This window comes from Takifugu flavidus, chromosome 2 (genome assembly GCF_003711565.1).
Source record: "Takifugu flavidus isolate HTHZ2018 chromosome 2, ASM371156v2, whole genome shotgun sequence".
Classification (NCBI taxonomy): Eukaryota; Metazoa; Chordata; class Actinopteri; order Tetraodontiformes; family Tetraodontidae; genus Takifugu; species Takifugu flavidus.
In genome coordinates, this window is record NC_079521.1 from 5,476,524 (window position 1) to 5,488,196 (window position 11,673).

An 11,673-nucleotide genomic window follows, 5' to 3' on the forward strand; every position below is an offset into this window, starting at 1 on the left:
TTCAGAGTGTTGCTGGACAGAGTGAAGATGGGTGAGAAAGCAGATTTACATGGTGATGGAGAAAGTGTTGCTCATCAAAAGAACAGCTCTGACATAAGCTCACACCGTTTCTGCTGTACCATTTCACAAAAGCATGCAAAGGCAGAAAAAACCTTGTCACTAGGTTACTAGAATCTATCCTAATCTGGCGTGAAAGGAAGCGTTTCATGGCAAACTTGACAGAACAAAAGCAGACGCATCCATCAAAAGGTCACAAAAAGCCAAAATACTAAAACAGTAGAGATCACGTCATCATTCTGCCATGGAGCTTTACAGGCTGATTTGATACTGTAAAACAATCAATTGTGACAGCAAATCTGTCAGAGGTGTGCCTCACACCTCTGTACCCTCATATTCACAGAGGACACAGTGGTGCAGTTTGAAACCAAAAAGCACTCACCCATCCCTGTTGTCATCTTCGTCTGTGTTGGAGAGCAGCTGTGAGCCAGCCAGTGACAGGTCCAGAGTGGCCAGGGGCAGATCTCTGTAGCCAAAGCTGAGCAGCTGGACTGGAGGAGCCAAACGCTGGTTCTCACCCTCTACTGGCTGAGAGATGACCTCCAGGTCTGACAGACCCTCCTGCTCCACTTGGCTGTGAAACAGGAGCGTGGACAGGACACAGAAATGCACACATGAAGTTAGTGCAAATGATTTCAGAATGTTGCTTCCCGACTCCCTTTATAAGTTCTGAGGAGGTACAATGACCAATAGTCACATGGGTCAACATGCACCCCAGCAGGGGGAAACTGGCCTCACACACATTACACGCTCTCTGAAAGACTCATTTTAACGATCTTTTGCATCTCATTTCTGTTGTCAAGGCAGGTGTGTTGTTCCCAGTTTGGATTAACCCGAATCCTAACCTAAAAATATATTCATGTTTGTTATGTAAAGTAAAAACTCACATTTTGATATGAGATCCAGAAATGAAATGAATACATCAATCATTAATACAATGGTTGAATAGGACAACACAGAGGGATATTTGCTTCTATTGAACTTTTTCCCTGATTTGAAATCTCAGTGTGAAAAATTGATGATTCCTTCTGCTTTTTTCACTCCTATATAAACAATTCTGCAATTCTGCAGATCAGAGCAGGTTGATCATCTCAACCTGCTGCTCAGCTGTGGTCCAGTATCATCTGACCCGACCAGCCCTGAATCCCAACAGCACCAGAGCTGGGATGCCGTGGTGCCTTCAGACAGAAGATAGGTTGCAGACTGGCTGTGTGTGTGTGCATGTGTGCGTGTGTGCGCGTGTGTGTGTGTGTGTGTGTGTGTGTGTGTGTGTGTGTGTGTGTGTGTGTGTGTGTGTGCGTGCGTGCGTATTTTTAGACTAGTGCAGATGCTAAGCGGCTCACTCCTGGTGGGGGGCACCAAAAAAAGAGGATCATGACCTTTATTAAACTGAGGAGCGTTTACTGAGGAGCGTGTCATTTACAGTGCAAAACAATTAAAATAAATTTGGATAAAATATTGATCAAATGTGCAAAATAAACAGGAACATCAGAAAGAACAAGTACAATAGAGGACAGGGACAAGTGAGTTTAGCTGAAGGTAATTCCAGATGTTTGGAGCATCAGAGAACATTGATCAAGAAATGGGCCCGGAGCTGCTGGTAGAGTTGAAAAACATCTGGTGTAAATGCAGACCCTCTTCCACACAAACACTAACACACACATGCACACACACTAACGCACACATGTACACACACACCAACACTAACACACACGTGCACACACAAATACTAAGATGTGTTTGAATTCAAAGTCAATCCTGTCATAACGATGTGAAGCTGTTTCACCGTAAATGGAAGGAAAAACGGTGCACAAATGTAAGCTGCACACAAGTCAACACTCAAGATCTTTACACTTTAATAACAGATGAGGGCCTTCAACTTTACACCAAAACATACATTAATAACGAAAGCCCCTTTGCTTTCTGGTCTTATTGTGGCAAATTCCCAGGAGCTGCTGCCCTCAATCCAGTTTGATAGAATTATTTCCCTTGACGAAGAGGCCATATACAGTATTTTATACTTTAGGAGACGGGTGCCAGAGGCCGTATTGCTGGTGACTCATGGACAATGCAAGATGTTTCATATGGTATAAGAGAGCATATGCTCAAGTTACAAACAAAATAACATACATTATTAAAAAATCAGGCTCTGCAGCAGCCTCTTCTTAAACCGATACAAACATTTCCACTATATAAGCGACAAGAATGTGCGATTATAAGCATTAACTCTCAAACATCTCTAATGAGCCCCTTGTACATGTTTCTGTCCACAAAGAACCTGGAAGATGAGGTTTTGCACAGATGTTGGATCATCCACAGTCAGACAAGTAGCCCTGTTTCCAACGTTAACCTACCTACTGTAACCAGACACCCTAAATCTGCCAGACTGCTTACTTCTGTTTCATGACAACTGTGATTGTCTTTTTCTCTTCAGCCAGTCTGTAATTACAGAACCTCACACCTATGCATCACCGATACCTCACCTATACCTCCTCTATACCTCACCTATAACTCATATATGCCTCACCTATATCTCATCTATACCTCACCAATACCTCATCTATAGCTCAACAATACCTCATCTATGCCACATCTATACCTCAATAATACCTCATCTATACCTCACCTATACCTCATCTATACCTCACCTATACCTAATCTATACCAACCTATGTGTGCAACACAGCAGCAGATATGGCTGATTTTCAAAAACACACACACAATAATTGATGACAGACACAATCTGTGGAGGCCACAGTGTTGACTAGCTAACAGCTCAGCACCTGCTCCGTTACAGTCTGCATGATGTATATAAAAGTGGAAAGAATTCTGCCGATCCATCGCTGGACACACACATCAGTTAGTCACACCCGAGCACAGTTTAGAGCCTCTAACATAGTGTGCCTGATTGTGGACTGTGTGAGGAAACAGGAGAACTTTGAAGGACACACATGCAAGACCTCAAGGCTCAACTGAACCTACAACCTTCCTGCCAGAAAAAAGAATTTTATTCCCGAAGAATCCTTTCTGCATACTTCAGACAGAAAGCTCAGGATTGCACATTTCTGAATTTCAAGTAACGTCTACGACTGCAGCTGTGAGAGGGTCAGCCCCCACAGGGGGAATGTGATACTCACAAGGATGACCAGGAGGCGGCTTGTGGGCCAGGTAGCAAAGGTCATCGTGTGACTGAAGGGGACTTGACTGGCCACAACAGAAGGTCAAGGAAGTTACAAGAAAGCAGTGACCCTAAAAAAGCTGTTGTTTGTGAATAGTTAAACTTTAAACTACAAAAGGCTTTTATTCCTGAATGTTTTTTTCAGATTCACCTGAATTGAGGTTTGCAAAATAACCTTTTGTGAGAGTTCATTCTCCAACAAACTAAACATCAGACTTAGAATGACACATTTTTTTAAATTTTCACCAAGGTTCAATAGAATACACACTATTATGAGGTATAGACAGTGAGGGTCCAGACCAGGATACAGAGTTGTAGTCTTACACACCTCTCTGCTGCTTCCATAGAACCCTCATCCACCAACAATAACATATTTAACACTATCGAGGTAGTCTCTGTTCCACTGTTAAAAGTTCACCAAGCACAGAGCAGGGGAGCAGTCAATCACCATAATCTTATTAAAATTAATACTAAAGCACAAGTTGGAGAAACTAATATCACAATTAAGTGTGGACTGTTAAATATTAGATCTCTTTTGTATAAATCCCTGTTAGTACACGACCTGATAGCGGATCATCAAATTGATTTATTTTGTCTTACTGAGACCTGGCTTCAGGAGGAGGAGTATGTTAGCTTAAATTAATCTACTCCTCCTACCCATCTTAATTATCATATTCCTCCTGTTACTGGAGTGGCAGCAATCTATCACTCCAAGTTATTAATTAATCCTAGACCAAAACATGGCTCCAGTTCATTTGAAAGCCTGACTCTTGGCATCACCCATCTGAACTGGAAGGCAGAAAAGCCACTTCTGTTTGTAGTTGTATATCGGCCCCCTGCTGGCCCACATTCAGAGTTCCTGTCTGAGTTCTCTGATTTCTTATCTGACTTGGTCCTTAGAACGGACAAAGTCATTATCATTGGAGACTTTAATATCCATGTAGACGTTGTAAATGACAGCTTTAGAAATGGCTTCATTTCATTACTTGAGTCAGTTGGTTTCCTCCAGCAGATAAACCAACCAACCCATAACTTCAACCACACCCTAGATCTAGTTCTGACTTATGGTGTTGAGGTAGAACATGTGTCAGTGTTCCCTCAGAACCCACTCCTGTCAGACCATTCTTTGATCACTTTTACATTTATGATTAAGGATTCTTCTATGCTCAGAGCACAGTCTTACTATAGCAGATGTCTTTCAGATAATGCTGTAGCTAAGTTTAAGGAAGTGATCCCTGTGCTAATCCCAGGACCACCGTGTGTTTCCCCAGGGATCAATCATTATAATCTTAGCCCTGCTGAAGTTGACTCTATTGCTGAAGGTGCAGCAACCTCACTGAGAATCCCGCTCGATTCTGTTGCCCCCCTGAAAAAGAAAATAGTACATCAGAGGAGGTGTGCCCCCTGGTATAATTCACATATCAGGACCCTCAAGCAGAAAGTGCGAAGACTAGAAAGGAAGTGGCATTCTTGTAAAATAGACAGCTATCATGTAGCCTGGAAAGACTGTCTATTAGTTTACAAAAAGGCCCTCCGCAAGGCTAGAACAGCTTATTTTTCTTCTTTAATTGAGGAAAATAAGAACAACCCCAGGTTTCTTTTCAGCACTGTGGCCAAATTAACCAAGAGTCACAGTGTTTTAGATCCACATATCCCTTCTTCCCTTCGTGGTGATGACTTCATCGCTAATTCAGAAATCCAAGACCACCACGTGTCTTTTAGATTCCATCCCAACACACCTGTTAAAGGATGTTTTACCAGTGATAGGCAGTTCTATCCTGGACCAGATCAAGGGTTCTTTAGTGACAGATTATGTACCCCGGTCCTACAAGGTGGCAGTGATTAAGCCGTTGCTTAAGAAACCATCACTGGATCCCGATGTGTTAGCAAATTATAGGCCAATATCCAACCTTCGTTTTATCTCTAAAGTTCTTGAGAAGGTGGTGGTTACTGGAGCACCTGCAGAGGAACAGCCTGCTTGAGGTGTTTCAGTCAGGCTTTAGAGCTCATCACAGCACAGAAACAGCACTTCTTAAAGATACTAATGATCTTCTCATAGCTTCAGATCACGGACTGGTCTCTATGCTGGTTCTGCTGGATCTCACTGCTGCTTTTGATACAGTTGATCACAGCATCCTGTGACCAATCCTCTTCACCTTGTACATGCTTCCCTTAGGGAACATTATTCGGCAGCATTTTTCACCTGAGGAACATCACAAAGATTAGGAAACTACTGACGCAGCATGATGCTGGAACCAGCTCCCTGTCCAGGTACGGGAGGATGACTCCATCGCTACTTTTAAGATCAGACCTAAAACCTACCTCTTTGAAAAAGCTTGTTGTTACTAATTCTGTAGTTCCAGTTACTATTATAGACAGACAAATTATCATACTTTTGGGGGTCGTCTAATCATTAGGTTAAAATCTTAGCTGTGCTGTTATAGACCAAGGCTGCCGGGGTCCGGAAACATGATCACCTGACAGGCCTCTGTCACCCTACTGGGTCATGCTCTGCTCTCCTCTCCTCTCCTCTCCTCTCCTCTCCTCTCCTCTCCTCTCCTCTCCTCTCCTCTCCTCTCTCCTCTCCTCTCCTCTCCTCTCCTCTCCTCTCCTCTCCTCTCCTCTCCTCTCCTCTCCTCTCCTCTCCTCTCCCTCATCAAGCAGACAAGTTATGCTGATTCTTGTGTAGTTTTTCTGCTTCCCCCCTTCTCTATTCATTTACAGGTATCGCCGCCTGATGCTGCATGATGACCTCTGGCCCGGCTGACCCGCTGTATAAATAGTGTATTTTTGTATGCGTTTCTGTGCTCTTTTCCTTGCCACTGTTGCTTGTCTGGGGTCAGGCCCTGGGATTCTGGAAAGCGCCTTGAAACAATTTGGATTGTAAAAGACGCTATATAAATAAAGATTGATTTGATTTGGATTTAGACATTAAACATGTACACTGGACTCTCTTTGACACATGAAATAAAAACAGAATTTAAAGCAGTTTAAAGGGAAATTTGGTAAACACAGGACACCGTCACAATTCTGTGATGGCAAAGTGCTTAAAGCTGTTTTAATGCTATCCTAAAAACAAGAAGAAAGTGTCCATCCTGAGACTTTTTTATTAGGAATCAGCTTGTTTTCAGCCTCAGCACATCAACGCCCACAACAGGAACACACGTGTAAGGAGCTACAGCCAACAAACAATTGGCTGACAGCACCACAAACACTTGCTGCTCTGAAGACCACCGAAGGAGCTGGACATCTTCGGGGCTACTGTTTCTTATTGTAAATGTCAGGCAAGGTGACCTTGTCACAGCTCCATTCCCCCAGTTCCCTCCTATCCCTCTGCCTCAGTAATTTCCCACTCTCCCTGCCTCTGCTCCACTCTACCTGCCAGCCACTCCTACCCTGTCAGCTCAACTCCACTCACCTGCAAGCACAGCTGCAACCGATTCCCAATCAGCCCTGCTTATAAGCCTCCCCTGCACTCGCACTCATCGCCAGATTGTTCTTCTGTGTTACCATGCAAGACTATCCAGCACTTCTTACCTGCCTGACTGACCTCCTGTTGCTGAACCTGTTTGCCTCTGACCTGCCTACACTGCCTGTCTCCCGGTAAACTCACCAGCCTTCCGTCCCTGACCACAACTTCTGGTCCTGACTTCGCTGCTGCTCATCCCCAGTCTGCTCTGCTGCATCATCGGTCTCATCTCCTGTAAGCCCCTTTCTGTCACTCCTGCCCGCTGTAAACGGAACTGTACAGTTCTGAGGGTTCTCGTCCTTCCCCTCGGTTCCGCATTCTGGCTCTGCTCAACCCAATCCCCAAGCCTGAAACCCATAGAATTTGTGTGGGCCCTGAGCCTGAAGAACGGACTGTTTCCTGTGTTTCCTTGTCTGCCTGAGTTCTTGTTTGCCCGTGTACTAATAAAGGTCATTACAAATGGTCCCAGCTTTCCAGAGTGAGTAAAACTTGATGTTTTACTTCTGCATTGTTCACAATAGCACATTTCTTGCTGGTTATAGGGTAGAATTTCTGAGTGTGTAATGTTGGTCTCTGCTACTAACACAATATCCTAACTTCTCATCAAAAAAGATGAAGTAAAGTAAATGCTGTCAGCTTTAAGCGGCAGAACATTGTGGGCTGTGTAGAGATGACAGCAGTAGCAGAATTCCTCACCTCAACTCTTAACACTGACCTGTTCAAGTGCAGCAAGTCAGGAAAAACACAACAAAGCACACGTGACTTCAAAATCATTTCAGCTCCAACTCTGCCAGACTGCTTCCTTCAATCACAAGGATTTAAGTCTACATGCACATTAGCTCATTACTAACTTTAGAAATGAAAGTATGTTCCAGCCTGGTGTGCATGGTCTCTTATCTGACCTTTGCAAATGCAAGCTGCAGGAGATGTGCTGACCCTCGTGGGGCTGGACTCAAGACAGAAAGCTTGACAGGTGTATCTACATTTTTATCTGTAAGGATGGTTTTCATGTCACATGACAGAGATTAGGATTGTTGAATTTTTTTTTTTAGCTGTTTTAAGAAATAATTTCATCAAGAAAATTACTTTAATTCTTTGCATGCTGCTCTCTGCAGACTGACCAACAGATTATTACCTACATCTGCTTCCTGGATGAACCTTTAAACTACGGGAAGAATTTTTCATTGAATTCTGTGCGTGCTGGCATTAGCCCAGGGAACTATTTTCCTGTGTGCAGTGGAGGTATTATTTCCTCCTATTAAAATGGAAAGATTATTTTCAGTCATACGTGTTTATAATGAAATAATTGTGCTGACAACATTTTAGTGTCAGTCTGATGAATCTAGTTTTGTCCATGTGAAAACAGGCCAGACTTAATGCAATTAGAAAAGAGGACAGGGGTGTTGAAACCCAGCCTTCATGGGCCAGAATCCAACCAGGTTTACTGTCCTCCCAGGCAGAAGACAGCTTCCACCAAGGCAAAGAAGGACCCAGGTGAACCCGGCACTATGTTAGGTCAGAGATGCTGGTTGGATTGCAGCCCTTGAGGTCTGGATTTCAATACGACTGGTTTAGGGGCATTCTAGACCAGTCCTGGACATCAGTGGTCTCAGCAGGTAAAAACTAACCATCTAAACAGTCCAGATTGGAGACAGGATGGACCCATTTAATCAAACGAGACTGATTCTTATGAAGGAAGTACCGATACAACACAGCCCATTTGGTTGAGTGAAAATTGTTTAATTGAGATTTGAGAATTCAGATGCCAAGATCTGAACAACACTGAGGTATTTTGTCGCAGTTGCTTTCAGATTTATGCAGGAAGATAAGACTGTACGTGTACAGTCAGTGGGATGATGGATAGAGATCAGTGAAAGGCTACACTTACACAGCGTTGGCCATGAAGCTTGCTGAAGCACAGCAGCAGTTGGGCTGATGTTGCTTGTCACAAGGTGTCGACTCAATTCTGGCAGTTTTAGTGCTGCACTTTGTTTGTTCTCCAGATGGCTGCTGCGTTCATGCTGAACCTGGAGTGAAGACATAAAGGAAAGTCATACTTTGAGTTCCAGTCAAAATGGAACAAACTGAACAGTTGCTTTGACCACATGGACGATGAGCCATGAGCTGGATCAGCAAAGACCTGCAGCACTGCTCCTCAAAGAGCTTCGAAAAGTTGGTTTCAGTAACGCTGCCTCACCAGCCACATTCTCAACCTTCACTCTAAAAGTCACAGCAAAGCTGCTTTGAGCCTCAAAATAAACTCCTGCACAGGCAAACATTTAACCCCCAACCCTAAGCCAAGCCACGGAGCATCCACATTGCTGCGTGGACGTTAGAGTTCTGCTACCTACAGAACAATCATAGGTTTCTGTCCAGAGAGTAAGACTGGGAGATGCAGCATAAATGTGTTAGTGATGGGAGTAAAAACTTACCTGTGACACATTGTGGACAGGTAACGACTACCCTGATGCGTGAGTGAGGCTTGCGCTGTGCGCAGGCTGCAGCTCTCCTATGTGAGGTTTGCATTGAACCACCACCTCCTCCTCCTCCTCCTCCGCCGCCGCCGCCGCCGCTCGGATTTCAATGAAAAACCAAAAGATGGACTGAAGCCCAGACACAAACATAACCCGGCAAGATCATTCTGCGCCTTTTTAACGAGTCGGTCTGATTAAATCCCAATCCTTTAAAGCGCGGTGTCCTCTTCCGCCAACTCCGTGTTAAAGGATGTACGTGCGCGGCTCCAGATCCAGGCTGCCATGCACAGCCGAGGGTTTTCCCGGCGAGCGCAGCGGGGAACCCTGCGGAAGGAGCCGTCCAGGCGCCGCGGCGGAAGTTGGGCCAACACGGAGCACGATTTCACTCGAACGCCATCTGACGTGTCGGAGCCGGAACCTGACAGGAGCCAATTTGCATCTCTCTGGTCACGACATAGCCTTAAATTTCATGCGTGTGCGTGAGGCAGAAACAGAAGCGATTTCTTTATGTTAGGACGATTTTGGTGCGCGCACTCGCCGCAGATGGTAGTAGATCTCCGCCTGGCAGGTCGTCCCTCTCCGTGTCAAGAGCGTCTTTTTTTATTGTCACCCAAAATAAATGTACTATGAGGATATAAATCGCCTTGACAGCAATTGGCTTAACCGTTCGTCATTCATTGGAATTAGCCAGTCGATGGTGAAAGCGCACATCAATCAATCTGAGACGCTTCTTGCTTCATTGAAACCCGCCTGGACGTGGGCTGCGAGGCTGTCATAGGCTGAGACTCCCATGTCTGGGTGTGCACCAGACAACTGGAACACTGATGTGTGTGTGATGTATGTTTGCGCTTTATTTAGGGGAAAGATGAGCGGGTGAGAGGTCGGGCACATGTGAGACTAAAGTGCATCCACAGTAATTCTGTTGAACAAGGCATGCGCCATACAGCTGAGCACCACAACATCAACCACCATCTAATCGGTTTTTTTTGTGGGTTTTTAAAAAAAAAAAACTTGGATGGTTTATTTTCTGTAGCCAACCACCAGAAAACCGATTTTAACAGCAGAAAATCAAAGGAGAGCAGAGAGCCTCCAGCTCCTGGCCAGACTTACTCCTGGACCATTGCTTTGACCCCCCCCTTCAATCTCAGGGGTGTAAGTGGGCAGTGCTGTGATCTAGAAGAGAGTGGCTCTTGAAATTTAGGCTTTTCATACCAACCTTCCTGCTATTCTTAGAAATATCCCCCCCAGGCTGTTTAAAATTGGAACCCAGGTGATCAGAACTTCGCAGAGAATTTAAAAATAACTGTCAAAATCAAATCAAATTTCAACAAAGTATCAAATGATTAAAAAGACTTGATTGCACTTGGCTTCAGGACTTCTCTGCCTTATTCAGATCATTGCTGGGAAATCAATCTTCTTTCACATCCCTTCTTTTTTATATCCAGCTTTCAAAGTCCTCCAGGACCAGCTCAGATCAGCATCCTCTCAACACCACTAAACCACTGTCAGTGTCGCCACAGCAACAGTCCTGGATGTGACAGCTAACTGCTGTCTGTCCCATCTCAGCCTCTGAAGTTTCAACCGTCTCTTAGTAATCAAAGGTGCTTTGGTGGCCTCCTTCACTAGTCTGCACATTTCATTAATATTTTTCAGGACCCTATTTTTCAGGGAGTTCTTTTGTCCGCGTGCTGTAGTTGTAGGGACACTGATTGGCCATCCCACTCTGATCAACTCAGACACTACAGGGCTGCCATTCTCACACATTTTCTAATGAGATCTTTCATGTTAAATGGCTTCAACATTCATGCTGCCACATTTTCGTAGACTGCTTTAAATGTGTCTGGGACTTTGTAGAAATCTGTTTGCAATTTCACAAACACTTTGTGAAAGAAAATACTTTTTGCTGCTGAAAATAGCTAACAAATCAGTCTAAATAGCAGGCTAAAACAGTTTATTACTTTTGTGCTTGTCAGACAAAAGTTTAAAACAACATCCATCATTAGGAGGAAGGTCATTCAAATCAGATGCTCCTGATTTTGTTTACATGGCTCCCTCATCTTCAGTAAAGAACACTGAGGCAACTATATACATCAGCACAGTAAAGCAGGGATTACGATACTTCTGCAAAGCAAAAAGAGCAAGGAGCCAAAAGTGGAGCGGTAAGCCCTGAATGGCTGCCAAGTTTTGAAGATAAAACATTGTCTGGATGTAAGTGAGATGTGCTCATAGGAGGAGATGATGCTGTCACACTGGTAGCTACTGAGATCATTTTTCTGCTGTATGAGCAGAAATGCAATAGCTAAACTTGTCAACGTGACTTACAAACTTTACAGACTGATTCTTCTTCCCGTATTATTGTACCAGCAGCACCCTGACTCATTTTCCATTTCTGCCATTTGTCCCTTTCGCTGCGGGTCCAGTCAACCAAAGTGGACCAGGGTCATGACTGTGGTGTACTCGTGCTGAAGACTGTTTTTGTCAGAGTTGCACAGTGT

At 44.3% G+C, this 11,673-nt stretch overlaps 1 protein-coding gene across 2 annotated transcripts in view; it reads right to left on the reverse strand.

The window, feature by feature from the left end:
- Positions 1 to 11,673, reverse strand: part of LOC130521553 (transmembrane protein 266-like) — a 29,268-nt gene that overhangs the window by 17,024 nt on the left and 571 nt on the right. The window contains exons 1-3 of one of the 2 annotated variants that reach the window (XM_057025182.1): positions 9,137 to 11,575; positions 8,593 to 8,731; positions 440 to 631 (exon numbers count right to left, since the gene is read on the reverse strand). In XM_057025182.1, coding sequence (XP_056881162.1) covers positions 440 to 631; positions 8,593 to 8,606 — 206 coding nt within the window. In that variant the 5' untranslated portion in view covers positions 8,607 to 8,731; positions 9,137 to 11,575. Of the gene's footprint in view, positions 1 to 439; positions 632 to 8,592; positions 8,732 to 9,136; positions 11,576 to 11,673 lie in introns of those variants that run through there. The other variant, XM_057025183.1, reaches the window with a different exon arrangement.